The 13,620-nt window shown below is 44.8% G+C and overlaps 1 protein-coding gene across 13 annotated transcripts in view; it reads right to left on the bottom strand.

Moving 5' to 3' along the window:
• Window positions 1-13,620, bottom strand: part of LOC137374015 (coiled-coil domain-containing protein 9-like) — a 386,016-nt gene that overhangs the window by 175,562 nt on the left and 196,834 nt on the right. For 11 of the 13 annotated variants that reach the window (XM_068039776.1, XM_068039773.1, XM_068039777.1 and 8 more), the window contains one exon: window positions 2,163-2,342. The exons of the other annotated variants lie outside the window; for them this stretch is intronic. In XM_068039776.1, the coding sequence (XP_067895877.1) occupies window positions 2,163-2,342 (180 nt within the window). The remainder of the gene's footprint in view (window positions 1-2,162; window positions 2,343-13,620) is intronic. 13 annotated transcript variants of the gene reach the window in all.

Genomic DNA, 13,620 nt, shown 5'->3' with positions numbered 1-13,620 from the left:
ACGGACATTGCCCTTCAAAGAGGTAAGTGGGGGATGGGGGGTGGGGAAATGAGGGGTTGGAGAGCAGGGCAGGGGATTGTAGTTTTAGCGAGGGCGACTGTGCTGCTGGGGGAACCTCCATGAGGCACAGGGTGCCCAATTAGGAGGTCCCCCCACCAGCCCACAGGGAGGCCACCAGGTCATAGTCATAGCGTTATCTATTCTAATCCCATTTTCCAGCACTTGGCCCAAAGCCTTGTATGCTATGGCGTTTCAAGTGCTCATTTAAATACTTCTTAAATGTTGTGAATGTTCCTGCCTCTACACGCACTTCAGGCAGTGTGTTCTAGATTCCAACCACCCTCTGGGTGAAAATATTTTTCCTCCAATCCCCTCTAAACCTCCTGCCCCTTACCTTAAATCTATGCCCCTTGGTTATTGACACTTACGCTAAGGGAAAAGGTTTCTTCCTATCTACCCTATCTATGCCCTTCATAATTTTGTATACCTCAATCAGGTCCCCCCTTAGCCTTCTCTGCTCTAAGGAAAACGACCCTAGCCTATCCAGTCTCTCTTCATAGTTGAAATGCTCCAGCCCAGGCAACATCCTGGTGAATCTCCTCTGCACCCTCTCCAGTGCAATCACATCCTTCCTATAGAAATGAAGCAGGGTTAATTAGTAATCTCACAGAGTTATGAACGCTGGATTTTGTAACATGATAATGTTTTAAAGATTGTGATTTTTAAAAAAAGTTTAAGATGGAGTCTGGAAAGTCAGATGATCGCACATTCACACTGCAAAAGAACAAGGCAGAAATCTTGGTTACCAGGGCAACCGAGAACACAGATCAAATAATTTTTTTTGAAAAATCAGAGACTACAGAATTTGACACCTTGCTTACGGATGATGTCATTGAGGAGCAGCCTGCAGATGAAAAAGAGGAGGGATTCAAGGTGGATGTTTTGGGAAATCTGCATATCAGTGTGGAGCAAGAAGAGAAGCCATTGCTTTAGATGGGCTGGCAGTATGGGACTGGGTGGGAATGGATCCATGGAAGGGTTATCCCTTGAAGTTGAAACACAGGACATGTGGTTAATGAGGATGACATAATCAACAACACTGAATCCTGTGGAGATGTGAAGGAGGAAAAGGCAAAACTAACAATTTGAATTAAATAACTTAAAATTTTTCTTTCCAACATTTCTTTTATCCTCGTGCGATCAATCCTCAACCGCTTTCCCTGACACTTTTTGTCGAATGGATATTGTCCCAGAAAGAATGGTTATCTATATAGTACTCTATAAGAAAATTTTTCTCCGATTGCCTCTTACATGAGAGTTCCTTTAAAATACTCAATAAATACATACCCGTATCAATCGCTTCTATCAGTGCAAGTGTCTCAGAAGCTAAGGTGCTTTTAACTATCTTCTTTATTTTCTTCGATGCCCAGGCTAATGGACAACATTTATCATTTCCTCCCACCAAAAATATAATGAACCCTGCTGCGCTCGAATAACCATCAGGACGACGCATGTGACGCATCACTAAAAATGACTAATTTCATTTCTTCTGGGTCACCCAAGGCTGGAAACTGGAGTGTACATTTGTCTAAACTCAATTTCTTCAATGTCTTATTTGCTTTCAGCACTTCCACAACAGTACTATGTTTCAGCATGGTGCTCAATTCTAATACATCACAGCAAGCATCCCACCTAGTTTGTGTGCACAACCAGTTTAATTGCCCGATTAAGCTCCTTAACTATGAGGCAGCCTCCTCAGGTGCTGAAGTGCCCATCTGCCACTGGTATGCCAGCCACAGCGGAAAGAGGCCCTTAAGTGGCAATTAATTGGCCACTTAAGGGCTTCAATTGGCCTGGGGCAGATGGGCTGTTTGCCACCTCCTCCGCCACTGGTAAAATAGCAGCGGGGGCGAACAGGTAACGGCCAGAGCAACCCCACACCCCGCACCCGGGGTGGGGGTGGGGTTAAATTTCAGCCCTTATTTCTCCAATTTGATAGTTTTGGTTCTCATTAAAAACTGTAATGCACCTTTCTAAAAGTTCCACCATGACAATCTAACAGATTTTTAAGAACATTTCAAGAAAGGTTTACACATGAAATCTTCAGATACACAGCCACAAAAACACATCATGCACTTTTACATGCATTGGCTATAACTTACCTGCCACCCTTTCTCCCATCGCTTCTTTTCTATACCAGACTTTACCATCTCAAAGTCAGGGCCACCCCAGTTGCGAACATTACGCCGACTGCCCACTCTCTTATCCCCCTCTGGTAAGGGACCTGAACGCCGACGGTCATCCAAGAAATTTCTAACTGGATTCTTGTCAACTTTTCCTTCCTATAAAAAAGGCAGGTTACTCACCAGAGGTAAAGTGGTTCCCATTATTCCCTACCAAGCTCTCCTCTGCAGAGCATATGTAAGCTCTTGAGCCAGCAATGTTTACAGGAGCATGGAGAACGGGTATTATATGTTTTTGCCTCAATAAGAGAACATCCGATAAATTCCATCTTGCAATCTTTCACATAACATACTGCACCAACATTCTTAATTTTTATGCAAAGGTCAAATTTTAAGAAATTCCTGAAGAGAGAAAGGAGAAAATACAGATACATGAAGAATTTCAAGAATAAGACCAGCTCCTTGGATACTACTGCACGTACTTTGGAAAAGGGTTACACCAGCACAGCTGGGAAGGATGGCTAGGTCAGGGCACCCAGGTGTTAGCTGCCAGGACAGTGTTTAATAAATACTGGGATAGACAATTTTGAGCACTTGGCTTGATAAATGGCATTTTATTTTGAGTAAATATTCTACCCAACATTAAATACAGAAAACATCTGATTCAATTTTCCAATACTCTTAACTGCATCAATACAATAACAAAAGCTGGTTTTAGTACCATGGAGGTTACCTTCTATATCAGAATGGAAAATGGGATTATAATCTGACAAAAAGAAATTCAAAAAACAAACTGGACAGAAACAATGTTATGATAAAGGGGTGTTTGTCCATATATAAACAAAAGGGAGTCAGTCATCAAAATGTAGAAAGACAGAAAATGCTGGAAGCATTCTGATGAAAGGTCATTGACCTGAAATGTTAACTCTGTTTCTCTCTCCACAGATGCTACAAGACCTGCCGAATATTTCCAGCATTTTCGTCTTTATTTCAGATTTCCAGCATCCACAGTGTTTAGTTCTTGCATCAGAATAGCTTGCTGACATCTAACAAAAATCAAAGCCATGGTAGTTTCATAGGCCATTAGTTTCAGTCATAGGAGGATACAGATTCAAAGTTTGTGAATATTTGGTTCAGCAACCAACCAATAAAAACTGTGACATTAAAGAGCCATTTTACCAACCATCCACCTGATGAGAATGCAAATGTATAACTATTATTGGGTTAATATTGTTTATGATATCTATGGCCTTACCCCCTCCCTACAAACCTCCGTGAACTTTGCACTCCTCCAATTTTAATTGCTTCACCATTGGTAGCTATACGTTCAACTGTCTGTGAAGCACCTTGGAACGGTTTACTATGTTCAAGGTGCAATATAAATGCAAGTTGTTGTTGCTGTAAAAGGTTAACAACACTCTTGTATCTGATGCCTATGATGATCTGCATGAACTCTTATGTATGAATACTTTAAGCTGTACTGCCATGTGCAAAATAGCTTTAGTGAGGGAGCAGAGGCAACTGAATGGATGGTCATAATCTTGGTAGTAAAGAACTCCATAACCATTGCATTAATAAGTAATGCTTAATGTAGTGTATTCCTCAATAATAGACACACAAGAGGTAATTTTAACTCCCCAGAAAAATGATAGGTCTGTCAACCAGCCTGGCTTCTGGGTGGGGAACCTGTTACAACAAAACATGCACACCCTGACGTTAAAATGTCCCTGCATTGTGGAAATCTGAACTTCTGGACCAAAGCTCCTCTCACCCACTTGGAAATCCCAGCAAATATTCAGGTTCTCAATGTTCCTGCAATGGATGCTGCGTCAACAGTTGTTTCTGATTAAAGTCTTGCAAAAATGACTGTGCAGGACATTCAAATGATACACAACCACAAAATGATTAAATTAAAACAGCAAGAAATATTGTGCCAATAATAGGAGAATGAGAACCAAGGTATCTCCCTCTGCTGTATGGAGATATTGGGAAAGGACCACACATCCATCCCTTGTTCCCAAGCGACCAAACCTGCCATAGCCCACGTGATTAAATATTGAGGATGGTGGATTGTTTTACAATAAATACATTGAGGCATTGCGGTGCCTGGGTACCTTACACAAACCTGCATGATCAATCACTCGTTGGACATTAACAGAGATAGCCTTTTCTATTGACATACTCTACTGGGTGGTGTCCAGGAACCATGATAGCAACCAATGTGCAATCAATGATAACCTGCACACTAAGGAAGCCGGTCACTGTTGCAAAACTCTGAGCGCTCTCCTGTTGATTGCTGAGATCAACGGAAAGAAGAATATACAGCTCCATGATAGCGATGCTTGGGGCCGGGGAGGGGGGGGGGCGGTGATGGTGACCTAGTGGCAATGTCACTGAACTAGTCATTCAGAGGCTCAAGCTAATACCCTGGGGTCACAGCTTCAAATCCCACCATGTCAGCTGTTGGAATTTAAATTCAAATTTAAAAAAAAAATCTGGAATTGAAAACTAGTCTCAGAACTAGTGCCACAAAACTATCATTGATTGTTGTAAAAACCCATCTGGTTCACTAATGTCCTTTAAGGAAGGAAATCTGTCATCCTTACCTGGTCTGGCCTACATGTAAATCCAGACCCACAGCAATGGGGTTGGCTCCGAAATTGCCTAGCAAGCCACGGAGTTGTCAAGGGCAATTAGGGATGGACAACAAATGCTGGCCTTGCCAGTGATGCCCACATCCCATGAAAGAATGAAAAAAAAGAACAGGGAGTCAGTGACGTGCTTAATATAGCTCTATACTACAGATGTTACCGATGTCCCTGTGGCAGACTGAAAGGAGCCAGTAATAAAGAAGTGAAGGGCTGTGGTAACTTTGAGGACCAATGAAAAAGCACCCTGCCCCTGTCACTTGCTGTCTTCGAAGAGGCCCAACTTGGGTTGGCTGCAGTAGTTACTGCTGCTCCTCCTCCAAGTGTGTCTCCATCCAGAATAAAGTAGCAATAATAGACTAAAGCTTACTCAGGGTGCTAACGCCAAAAAAAGTAGCAAACAAAGAATCTGGAAGCTGGCAAGCCAGACAGCAAAAAAGATCCTCTGAAAAAAAAACTGCAAATGCTGGAAATCTGAAGTAAAGACAGAAAACATTTCAGATTGATCACCATTCATCAGAACTCATTGACCTGAAATGTTGGGCTGGAATTTTGTTTGTGGGTCCCAATCCTGCCATCGGTAGGAAATGTGGGTCAAGAACCCACACATGCCAGTGGCAGGACCCAGAGGGCAATTTGACTGCCCGCCTCCAAGAGCCTTAAGGCTATGGCATGTATGGCGAGGAGGGCGGGGTTCCTAGCTGGATAGAGCGCTGGCCCTCCAGTCTGCTGCCACATTTCAGCATCAGCAGAGGACCAGCTTGCTGGCTGGAAAATTCCTGTCCACGTGTGCTGAGTGGCCTTAATAGGCCCTTTAATTGTCCTAATTGGGTACCCAACATTTGCGGGCAGGTAACTATTACACTCCGCTCTCACCGATCCTTGATTCTGCCTCCAAGAAAATTGCCTAGAGATGGAAGTATGGCGGGGACTGCCACACCAGCCAGCAGCAGGAAATTGCGGGACCATCCACTTCTGCAGCCGAATGAAAATTCAGCCTGTTAACTCTACTTATCTCTTCCACAGATGCTGCCTGACTTACTGAGTATTTCCAGCATTTTGTTTTTACTATAAAGATTCTATGGTTGACTGAGCTGAGAGCCCTTTTTTTGCACAGAGCTTCACTAGCTCTCAAACATCCATCAAGGCAGGTTTTACAGACAGATCTGGGATCAGGTTTCAACAATTTTCAGATTAAATGGCACTGGGGTCCAAATAACAGAATTGGAGCATGACCATCACATTTTAATGAAGCCCCTGCTGGCTGTGGTGGAAGCTTCTACTGAATTCAAAATAACCACAGAGACAGAATACACATGTCTCATACATAAAGCAGTCTTCAGAAATGATTACCATTTATGCTTTTCCTCATCTGGACCAGTTGCCTGAATCCGTAACTCATAACATTGCTTTGAATAAAGCACGAGAAGTTTGTTTTAACTAAAATCAACCGAAATGATGGGTTTTGTTCACTTTGAACACTTCAAGTTTTGTATTTTGTTTATTCAGTCTTGGGATCTGGATATCACTGGCAAGGTCTGCACAGATAACCCATTCCCAACAGCCCTTGAGGAGGTGATGGTGAACTGCCTTCTTGAACTGCTGCATTCCTTGTGGTATAGTGCTGTTAGGTAGGGTGTTCCAGAACTCTGACCCCAGCACTGATGAAGGAATGCACAGTGGCGCAGTGGTTAGCACCGCAGCCTCACAGCTCCAGGGACCCGGGTTCGATTCTGGGTACTGCCTGTGCGGAGTTTGTAAGTTCTCCCTGTGACCGCGTGGGTTTTCGCCGGGTGCTCCGGTTTCCTCCCACAGCCAAAGACTTGCAGGTGATAGGTAAAATGGCCGTTGTAAGTAGCAAGCCACTTAGTTTATCAAATCCGCTACAGGGAAAGTTGAATAAGAATTTAAATAAACGGACCACCCAGCATTGACCTAGGCACCGGAAACAATGAAGACACACCCTGCCCAGTCAACCCTGCAAAGTCCTCCTCACCAGCATCTGAGAATTTGTGCCAAAATTGGGAGATATGTCCCACAGACTAGTCAAGAAACAAAAGCAAAATACTGCGGATGCTGGAAATCTGAAACAAAAACAAGAAATGCTGGATTCACTCAGCAGGTCTGGCAGCATCTGTGGAAAGAGAAGCAGAGTTAACGTTTCGGGTCAGTGACCCTTCTTCGGAACTGACAAATATTAGAAAAGTCACAGATTATAAACAAGTGAGGTGGGGGTTGGGCAAGAGATAACAAAGGAGAAGGTGCAGATTGGACCAGGCCACATAGCTGACCAAAAGGTCACAGAGCAAAGGCAAACAATATGTTAATGGTGTGTTGAAAGACAAAGCATTAGTACAGATTAGGTGTGAATATACTGAATATAGAACATCAGCAAGTGCAAACCTGAAGAAAAACAACCTGAAAAAAACAGTGGGTAAGCAAACTGAACAAACTAAGATGAAATGAAATAAATGCAAAAAATGTAAAAAGGAATGCAAAAAAAAAAAGGAAATTTTTTGACAATTTCCAGTTTCCTGGTCCCAACCGCCTCCTCTTCACTATGGACGTCCAATCGCTCTACACCTCCATCCCCCACCAGGATGGTTTGAGGGCTCTCCGCTTCTTCCTGGAACAGAGGCCCAACCAGTCCCCATCCACCACCACCCTCCTCCGCCTGGCTGAACTTGTTCTCACATTGAACAACTTTTCCTTCAACTCCACGCACTTCCTTCAAGTAAAAGGTGTCGCTATGGGTACCCGCATGGGTCCTAGTTATGCCTGTCTTTTTGTGGGATATGTCGAGCATTCTTTGTTCCAGTCCTACTCAGGCCCCCTCCCCCAACTCTTTTTCCGGTACATTGATGACTGTATCGGTGCCGTTTCCTGCTCCCGCCCCGAACTAGAAAACTTTATCAACTTTGCTTCCAATTTCCACCCTTCTCTCACCTTTACATGGTCCATCTCTGACACTTCCCTTCCCTTCCTCGACTTCTCTGTCTCCATCTCTGGGGATAGGTTGTCTACCAATATCCATTATAAGCCCACTGACTCCCACAGCTACCTCGACTACACTTCTTCACACCCTACCTCCTGTAAGGACTCCATTCCATTCTCCCAGTTTCTCCGTCTCCGACGCATCTGCTCTGATGATGCTACCTTCCATGACGGTGCTTCTGATATGACCTCCTTTTTCCTCAACCGAGGATTTCCCCCCACTGTGGTTGACAGGGCCCTCAACCGTGTCCGACCTATTCCCCGCACCTCTACCCTCACCCCTTCCCCTCCCTCCCAGAACCGTGACAGGGTTCCCCTTGTCCTCACTTTTCATCCCACCAGCCTCCATATCCAAAGGATCATCCTCCGCCATTTTCGCCACCTCCAGCGTGATGCCACTACCAGTCGCATCTTCCCCTCCCTTCCCCTGTCAGCATTCCGAAGGGATCGTTCCCTCCGCGACACCCTGGTCCACTCCTCCATTACCCCCACCACCTCGTCCCCGTCCCAGGGCACCTTCCCTTGCAATCGCAGGAGGTGTAATACCTGCCCATTTACCTCCTCTCTCCTCACTATCCCAGGCCCCAAACACTCCTTTCAGGTGAAGCAGCGATTTACTTGTACTTCTTTCAATGTAGTATACTGTATTCGCTGCTCACAGTGTGGTCTCCTCTACATTGGGGAGACCAAGCGCAGACTGGGTGACCGCTTTGCGGAACATCTCCGCTCAGTCCGCAAGCAGGACCCTGAGCTTCCGGTTGCTTGCCATTTCAACACTCCCCCCTGCTCTCATGCTCACATCTCTGTCCTGGGATTGCTGCAGTGTTCCAGTGAACATCAACGCAAGCTCGAGGAACAGCATCTCATCTACCGATTAGGCACACTGCAGCCTGCCGGACTGAACATTGAGTTCAATCATTTCAGAGCATGACAGCGCCCCACTTTACTTTCATTTTTAGTTATTTTTTCTTCCTTTTTTTTTTTGCATTCCTTTTTACATTTTTTGCATTTATTTCATTTCATCTTAGTTTGTTCAGTTTGCTTACCCACTGTTTTTTTCAGGTTGTTTTTCTTCAGGTTTGCACTTGCTGATGTTCTATATTCAGTATATTCACACCTAATCTGTACTAATGCTTTGTCTTTCAACACACCATTAACATATTGTTTGCCTTTGCTCTGTGACCTTTTGGTCAGCTATGTGGCCTGGTCCAATCTGCACCTTCTCCTTTGTTATCTCTTGCCCAACCCCCACCTCACTTGTTTATAATCTGTGACTTTTCTAATATTTGTCAGTTCCGAAGAAGGGTCACTGACCCGAAACGTTAACTCTGCTTCTCTTTCCACAGATGCTGCCAGACCTGCTGAGTGAATCCAGCATTTCTTGTTTTTGTTGTGCTAGTCAAGAAACAGCCTGACTCATCAAATCATATGTTACAGCCAATGTCAAAGACTCCTCCAACACCATCCCTGGATATGTCCTGTCCCACCAGAACGACAGACCCACCAGAGGTGGCAGGGCACAGTGGTATACAGTCGGGAAGGAGTGGCCCTAAGAGACCTCAACATTGACTCCAGACCAATAAAGTCTCAAGGCATCAGATCAAACATGGGCAAGGAAAACGCCTGCTCATTACCACCAACCACCCTCCCTCCGTTGATAAATCAATATTGCTCCATGTTGAACACCATTTGGAAGAAGCACTGAGGGTGGCAAGGGCACTCTGATTTGAAAATTTCAATGTCCATCACCAACAATGACTCAATAACATCACTACTGACCGAGCTGGCTGAGTCCTGAAGGACATATCTACCAGTCTGGGTCTGAGAGATAAAGCATGGCTACCCGACCCGAACCCGACCAGATCAGACGACATGCATCGGGTTTGGGTCAGGTCTCTCTTCCGGGTCCAGCAACTGGGCTCAGCTCGGGTCGGGCTGGATGTGGACACACTGCTGCCTTGCTCAGGGAGGGAAGTAATCTTCAAAATTTTAACATTCAGCCAGGACGTCAAGGCGGGAAACATGCTGCTGGAACGGAGGATCATAACATTTGGACAAGGTAGAGCACAATAACCGGTTAGATATAATTAACTTTATTATGGTAGTCGGGACGGGTCGGGCGAGGGAAAAAAAAAATCAAAGGACTCGGGCCCACGTCGGGTTCGGGTTGGAGTTGGATGAGCTCGGGTCGGGCCCGGTCGGGTTTCAATTTCATACCCGAGCAGGCCTTTACCGAGAGAGAATCAAGAGGGGAAAACCTACTTGACCTCATCCTCACCAATCTATTTGTTGCAGATGCATCTGTCCATGACAGTACTGACAGAAGTGACCACCGCACAGTCCTTGTGGAGATGAACTCCTGTCTTCACACTGATGATATCCTCAATCGTGTTGTGTGGCACTACTATCATGCTAAATGGGATAGAATCAGAACAGATCTAGCTGCTCAAAACTGAGGATCTATGAGGCGCTTGGGGCTATCAGCAGAAGCAGAACTGTATTCAACCACAATCTGTAACCTCATGGCTTGGCATATCCCTTATTCTACTAGCACCATCAAGGCAGGGGACCAACTCAGATTCAAGTAGGAAAGCATGCCAGCAGCACCAGGCATATATAAAAATGAGCTAGCAACACTGGACTACATGCATACTTAACAGCAGAAGCAGCATGCTATAGACAGCTATGCAATTTCACAACCAACAGGTCAAATCAAAGCTCTGCAGTCCTGCCACATACAATCATGAATGATGGTGGACAACTGAACAACCAATGAGAGGAGGAGGCTCCCTGTCCTCAATGATAGCAGAGCCCAGCACATCAGTGCAAAAGACAAGGCTGAAGCATTTTTAACCATCTTCAGCCACAAGTGCTAAGTGGATGATCCATCTTGGCTTCCCACCATCATAGATACCAGTCTTCAGACAATTTGATTCACTCCACATGACATCAAGAAACAGCTGAAAGCACTGGATACAGCAAAGGCTATGGACCCTGACAAAATCCTGCTTGTAGTGCTGAAGACATGTGCTCCAGAACAAGCCGTGCCCCTAGTCAAGCTGTTCCAGTGCAGCTACAACACTGGCATTTACCAGACAATGTGGAAAATTGCCCAGTTATGCCCTGTCCACAAAAAAGGCCAAATCCAATCAGTCCAAATACCTCCCCCTCGGTCTACTCTCAATCATCACCAAAGTGATGGAAGATGTCACTGATGGTGCGATCAAGCAACACTGGAGTCGTACCTAGAACAAAGGAACATAGCTGTGGTTGTTAGAGGCTATTCACCTCAGTCCCAGGACACTGCTGCAGGAGTTCTTCAGAGTAGTGTCCTAAGCCCAACCATCTTCAGCTGCTTCATCAATGACCTTCCATCTATCATAAGGTCAGAAGTGGGGATGCTCACTGATGATTGTACAATGTTCAGTACTATTCGCAACTCCTCAGATGCTGAAGCAGTCCGTGCCCATGTGCAGCACGACCTGGACAACATTCAGACTTGCGCTGACAAGTAACATTCACGCCACACAAGTGCCAGGTAATGACAATCTCCAACAAGTGAGAATCTAACCATCTCCTCTTGACATTCAATGGCATTACCATCGCTGAATCCCCCAGTACCAATATTCTAACGGTTACCATTGACCAGAAACTGAACTGGACCAGCCACAAAAATGTTGTGGCTACAAGAGTAGGTCAGAAGCTAAACTTCTGCAGTGAGTAACTCACCTCCTGACTCCCCAATGCCTGTCCACCATCTACAAGGCACAAGTCAGGAGTGTGATGGAATACTCTCCACTTGTCTGGATGAGTGCAGCTCCAACCATACTCAAGAAGCTCGACACCATCCAGGATGCACAGAGTGAGGACAGCACAGATGGAGACTTTGCTTGAGTGAAACGTAGTCACAGCGTGAAGCTGGGAATTTGGTTCACTTGGGAATTCAATGCAGACGGGCAAAGAGGAATTGACACGCGATGTTGCAGCAAAGAAGGTAAGTGATCGGTTGGTGAGCTTTTTCTCTTATCTAAACTAAGGAATTTTAATTAGGGTTAGTATTGCATTAATTGAAATAATAAGAATCTTCTGAGACTCAGGTGATTTATTAGTAAGGTTCTCAAATAGTCGTTTCGTAGGACAGAACTTGAGGATTGCTGAAAATAGGTACATGTTGTCGAAGTTTTTCATCTTGCGCTCATCAGGACAATTCACAATACCAGTGTAAGGGAAAGCAATAATTTTATACTGTATTAGAGAGTGCTGATTGGTTGGCAAGCAGACTGTGATTGGTAGATGCATTGCCATGGAGAATGCACCAGTTTATGGTGACTGACAGTTAACTGCCAAGCTTTGTTTCAAATTTAAACCAGGCAACTTGACTCTAATTGGCCAAGGCATTGCCCTGAGGAATGAACCAGCAAATGGCTGTCACTTATTTTGTTTAGCTGAAACAGGTGCAATGTGTGTACATGTTCTTTGTCTGCAAAGAACAGGGTTCTGTGTATTAATATATGTAGCTTCCAGTATGCACAAATGCAACACACTGTGAGCCTGACAATGTTAAAGCAGTTGTCAGCGTAATTCCCAACACACCGTGGATTATTTAGCAAATGTTGTCCAATCACGGAATCACATCCAATGTTAGACACTGTGTTTTGAGTTTTGCAAGCACGGGCTAGTTAGGTGCGGCCTGTACCATGACCGTGCGAGCAGCAGAAGGGACATGATAATTGATTCGATGTGAGATCTTTAGAACGTATGGCCTATATACCTAGCATCACACCGGCATTGAAATTCATTTAACACATTACTCATTTGTGTGATAGGCAGAACGTTTTTTTGGCTTGATGGCAGCATCCTGTTAGTGGCAAACACCACACGCGTTGCTACTGCATAGTAGCAGCGTGAAATAGCTAGCTTCACCTGTTGCTCAAATTCTTGGCATACTTTACCCTTCCAGGGTAATCTGAGGTAGACTGGGTGCTCTTCAGGGCCGCAAATGACGGCCTTAGGTCCGTTCATAAGTTTCCGTGATGTACAGCGAGAAATGATGTGATAAGGGTCGCCATTGTCACGCAGGATGTCTTTGATTCGCCCTATTTCAGCATCAAGCTTGCATGGTGAGCAAATGGCTCAGGCCCTATTTACGAGGTTGCCAATAAGGTCAATCTTATACCGCATAGAACTGTAAGAATCCCAACACATGTATTGACCAGTTAAGGTAGGCTTGTGGTAGAGAACCCCTTAGCAGATTTCTCAACTGGTACATCAAGGAAAGTGAGCTCATCTGGCTACTACATTTCAAAGGTGAATTTGAGCGCAGAATGGAGCCCATGAAGACGTGTAAGGAAATTATTACATGCAGCTGCAGATTCAAATATAGCAAACGCATCATCTGCATATCAGAAATATGCAACAGGGAAGAGATTAGGTGTCATTCCCTCGAAGACACGTTTCTCATGGAACCCAACAAAGATGTTTGCGAGAGCTGGGCCTAGAGGGGATCCCATGGCAACACCATCTATTTGGGCATACCTGGTGTCGTTAAAACTGAAGTCAACTGCGCGAGTTGCCGAGTTCATAAGTTTAATGAATACTGATTCACACAATGGTGGCGGGTCTAGATCGCCATGACTAAGAATTACACTGACAACCAACTTAAGATTGTCAGGCGGGCTCACAGTGTGGCATATTTGCGCGTACTGGAAGCAACATACATTAATACACAAGGCCCTGTTCGTTGCAGACAGAACGAACATGTACATACATTGCGCCTGTTTCAGCTAAACAAAATA

This window comes from Heterodontus francisci, chromosome 9 (genome assembly GCF_036365525.1).
Source record: "Heterodontus francisci isolate sHetFra1 chromosome 9, sHetFra1.hap1, whole genome shotgun sequence".
Taxonomy (NCBI): Eukaryota; Metazoa; Chordata; class Chondrichthyes; order Heterodontiformes; family Heterodontidae; genus Heterodontus; species Heterodontus francisci.
Note: the sequence above shows the minus strand (reverse complement) of the source record. Positions and strands in the feature narration are given on the sequence as shown.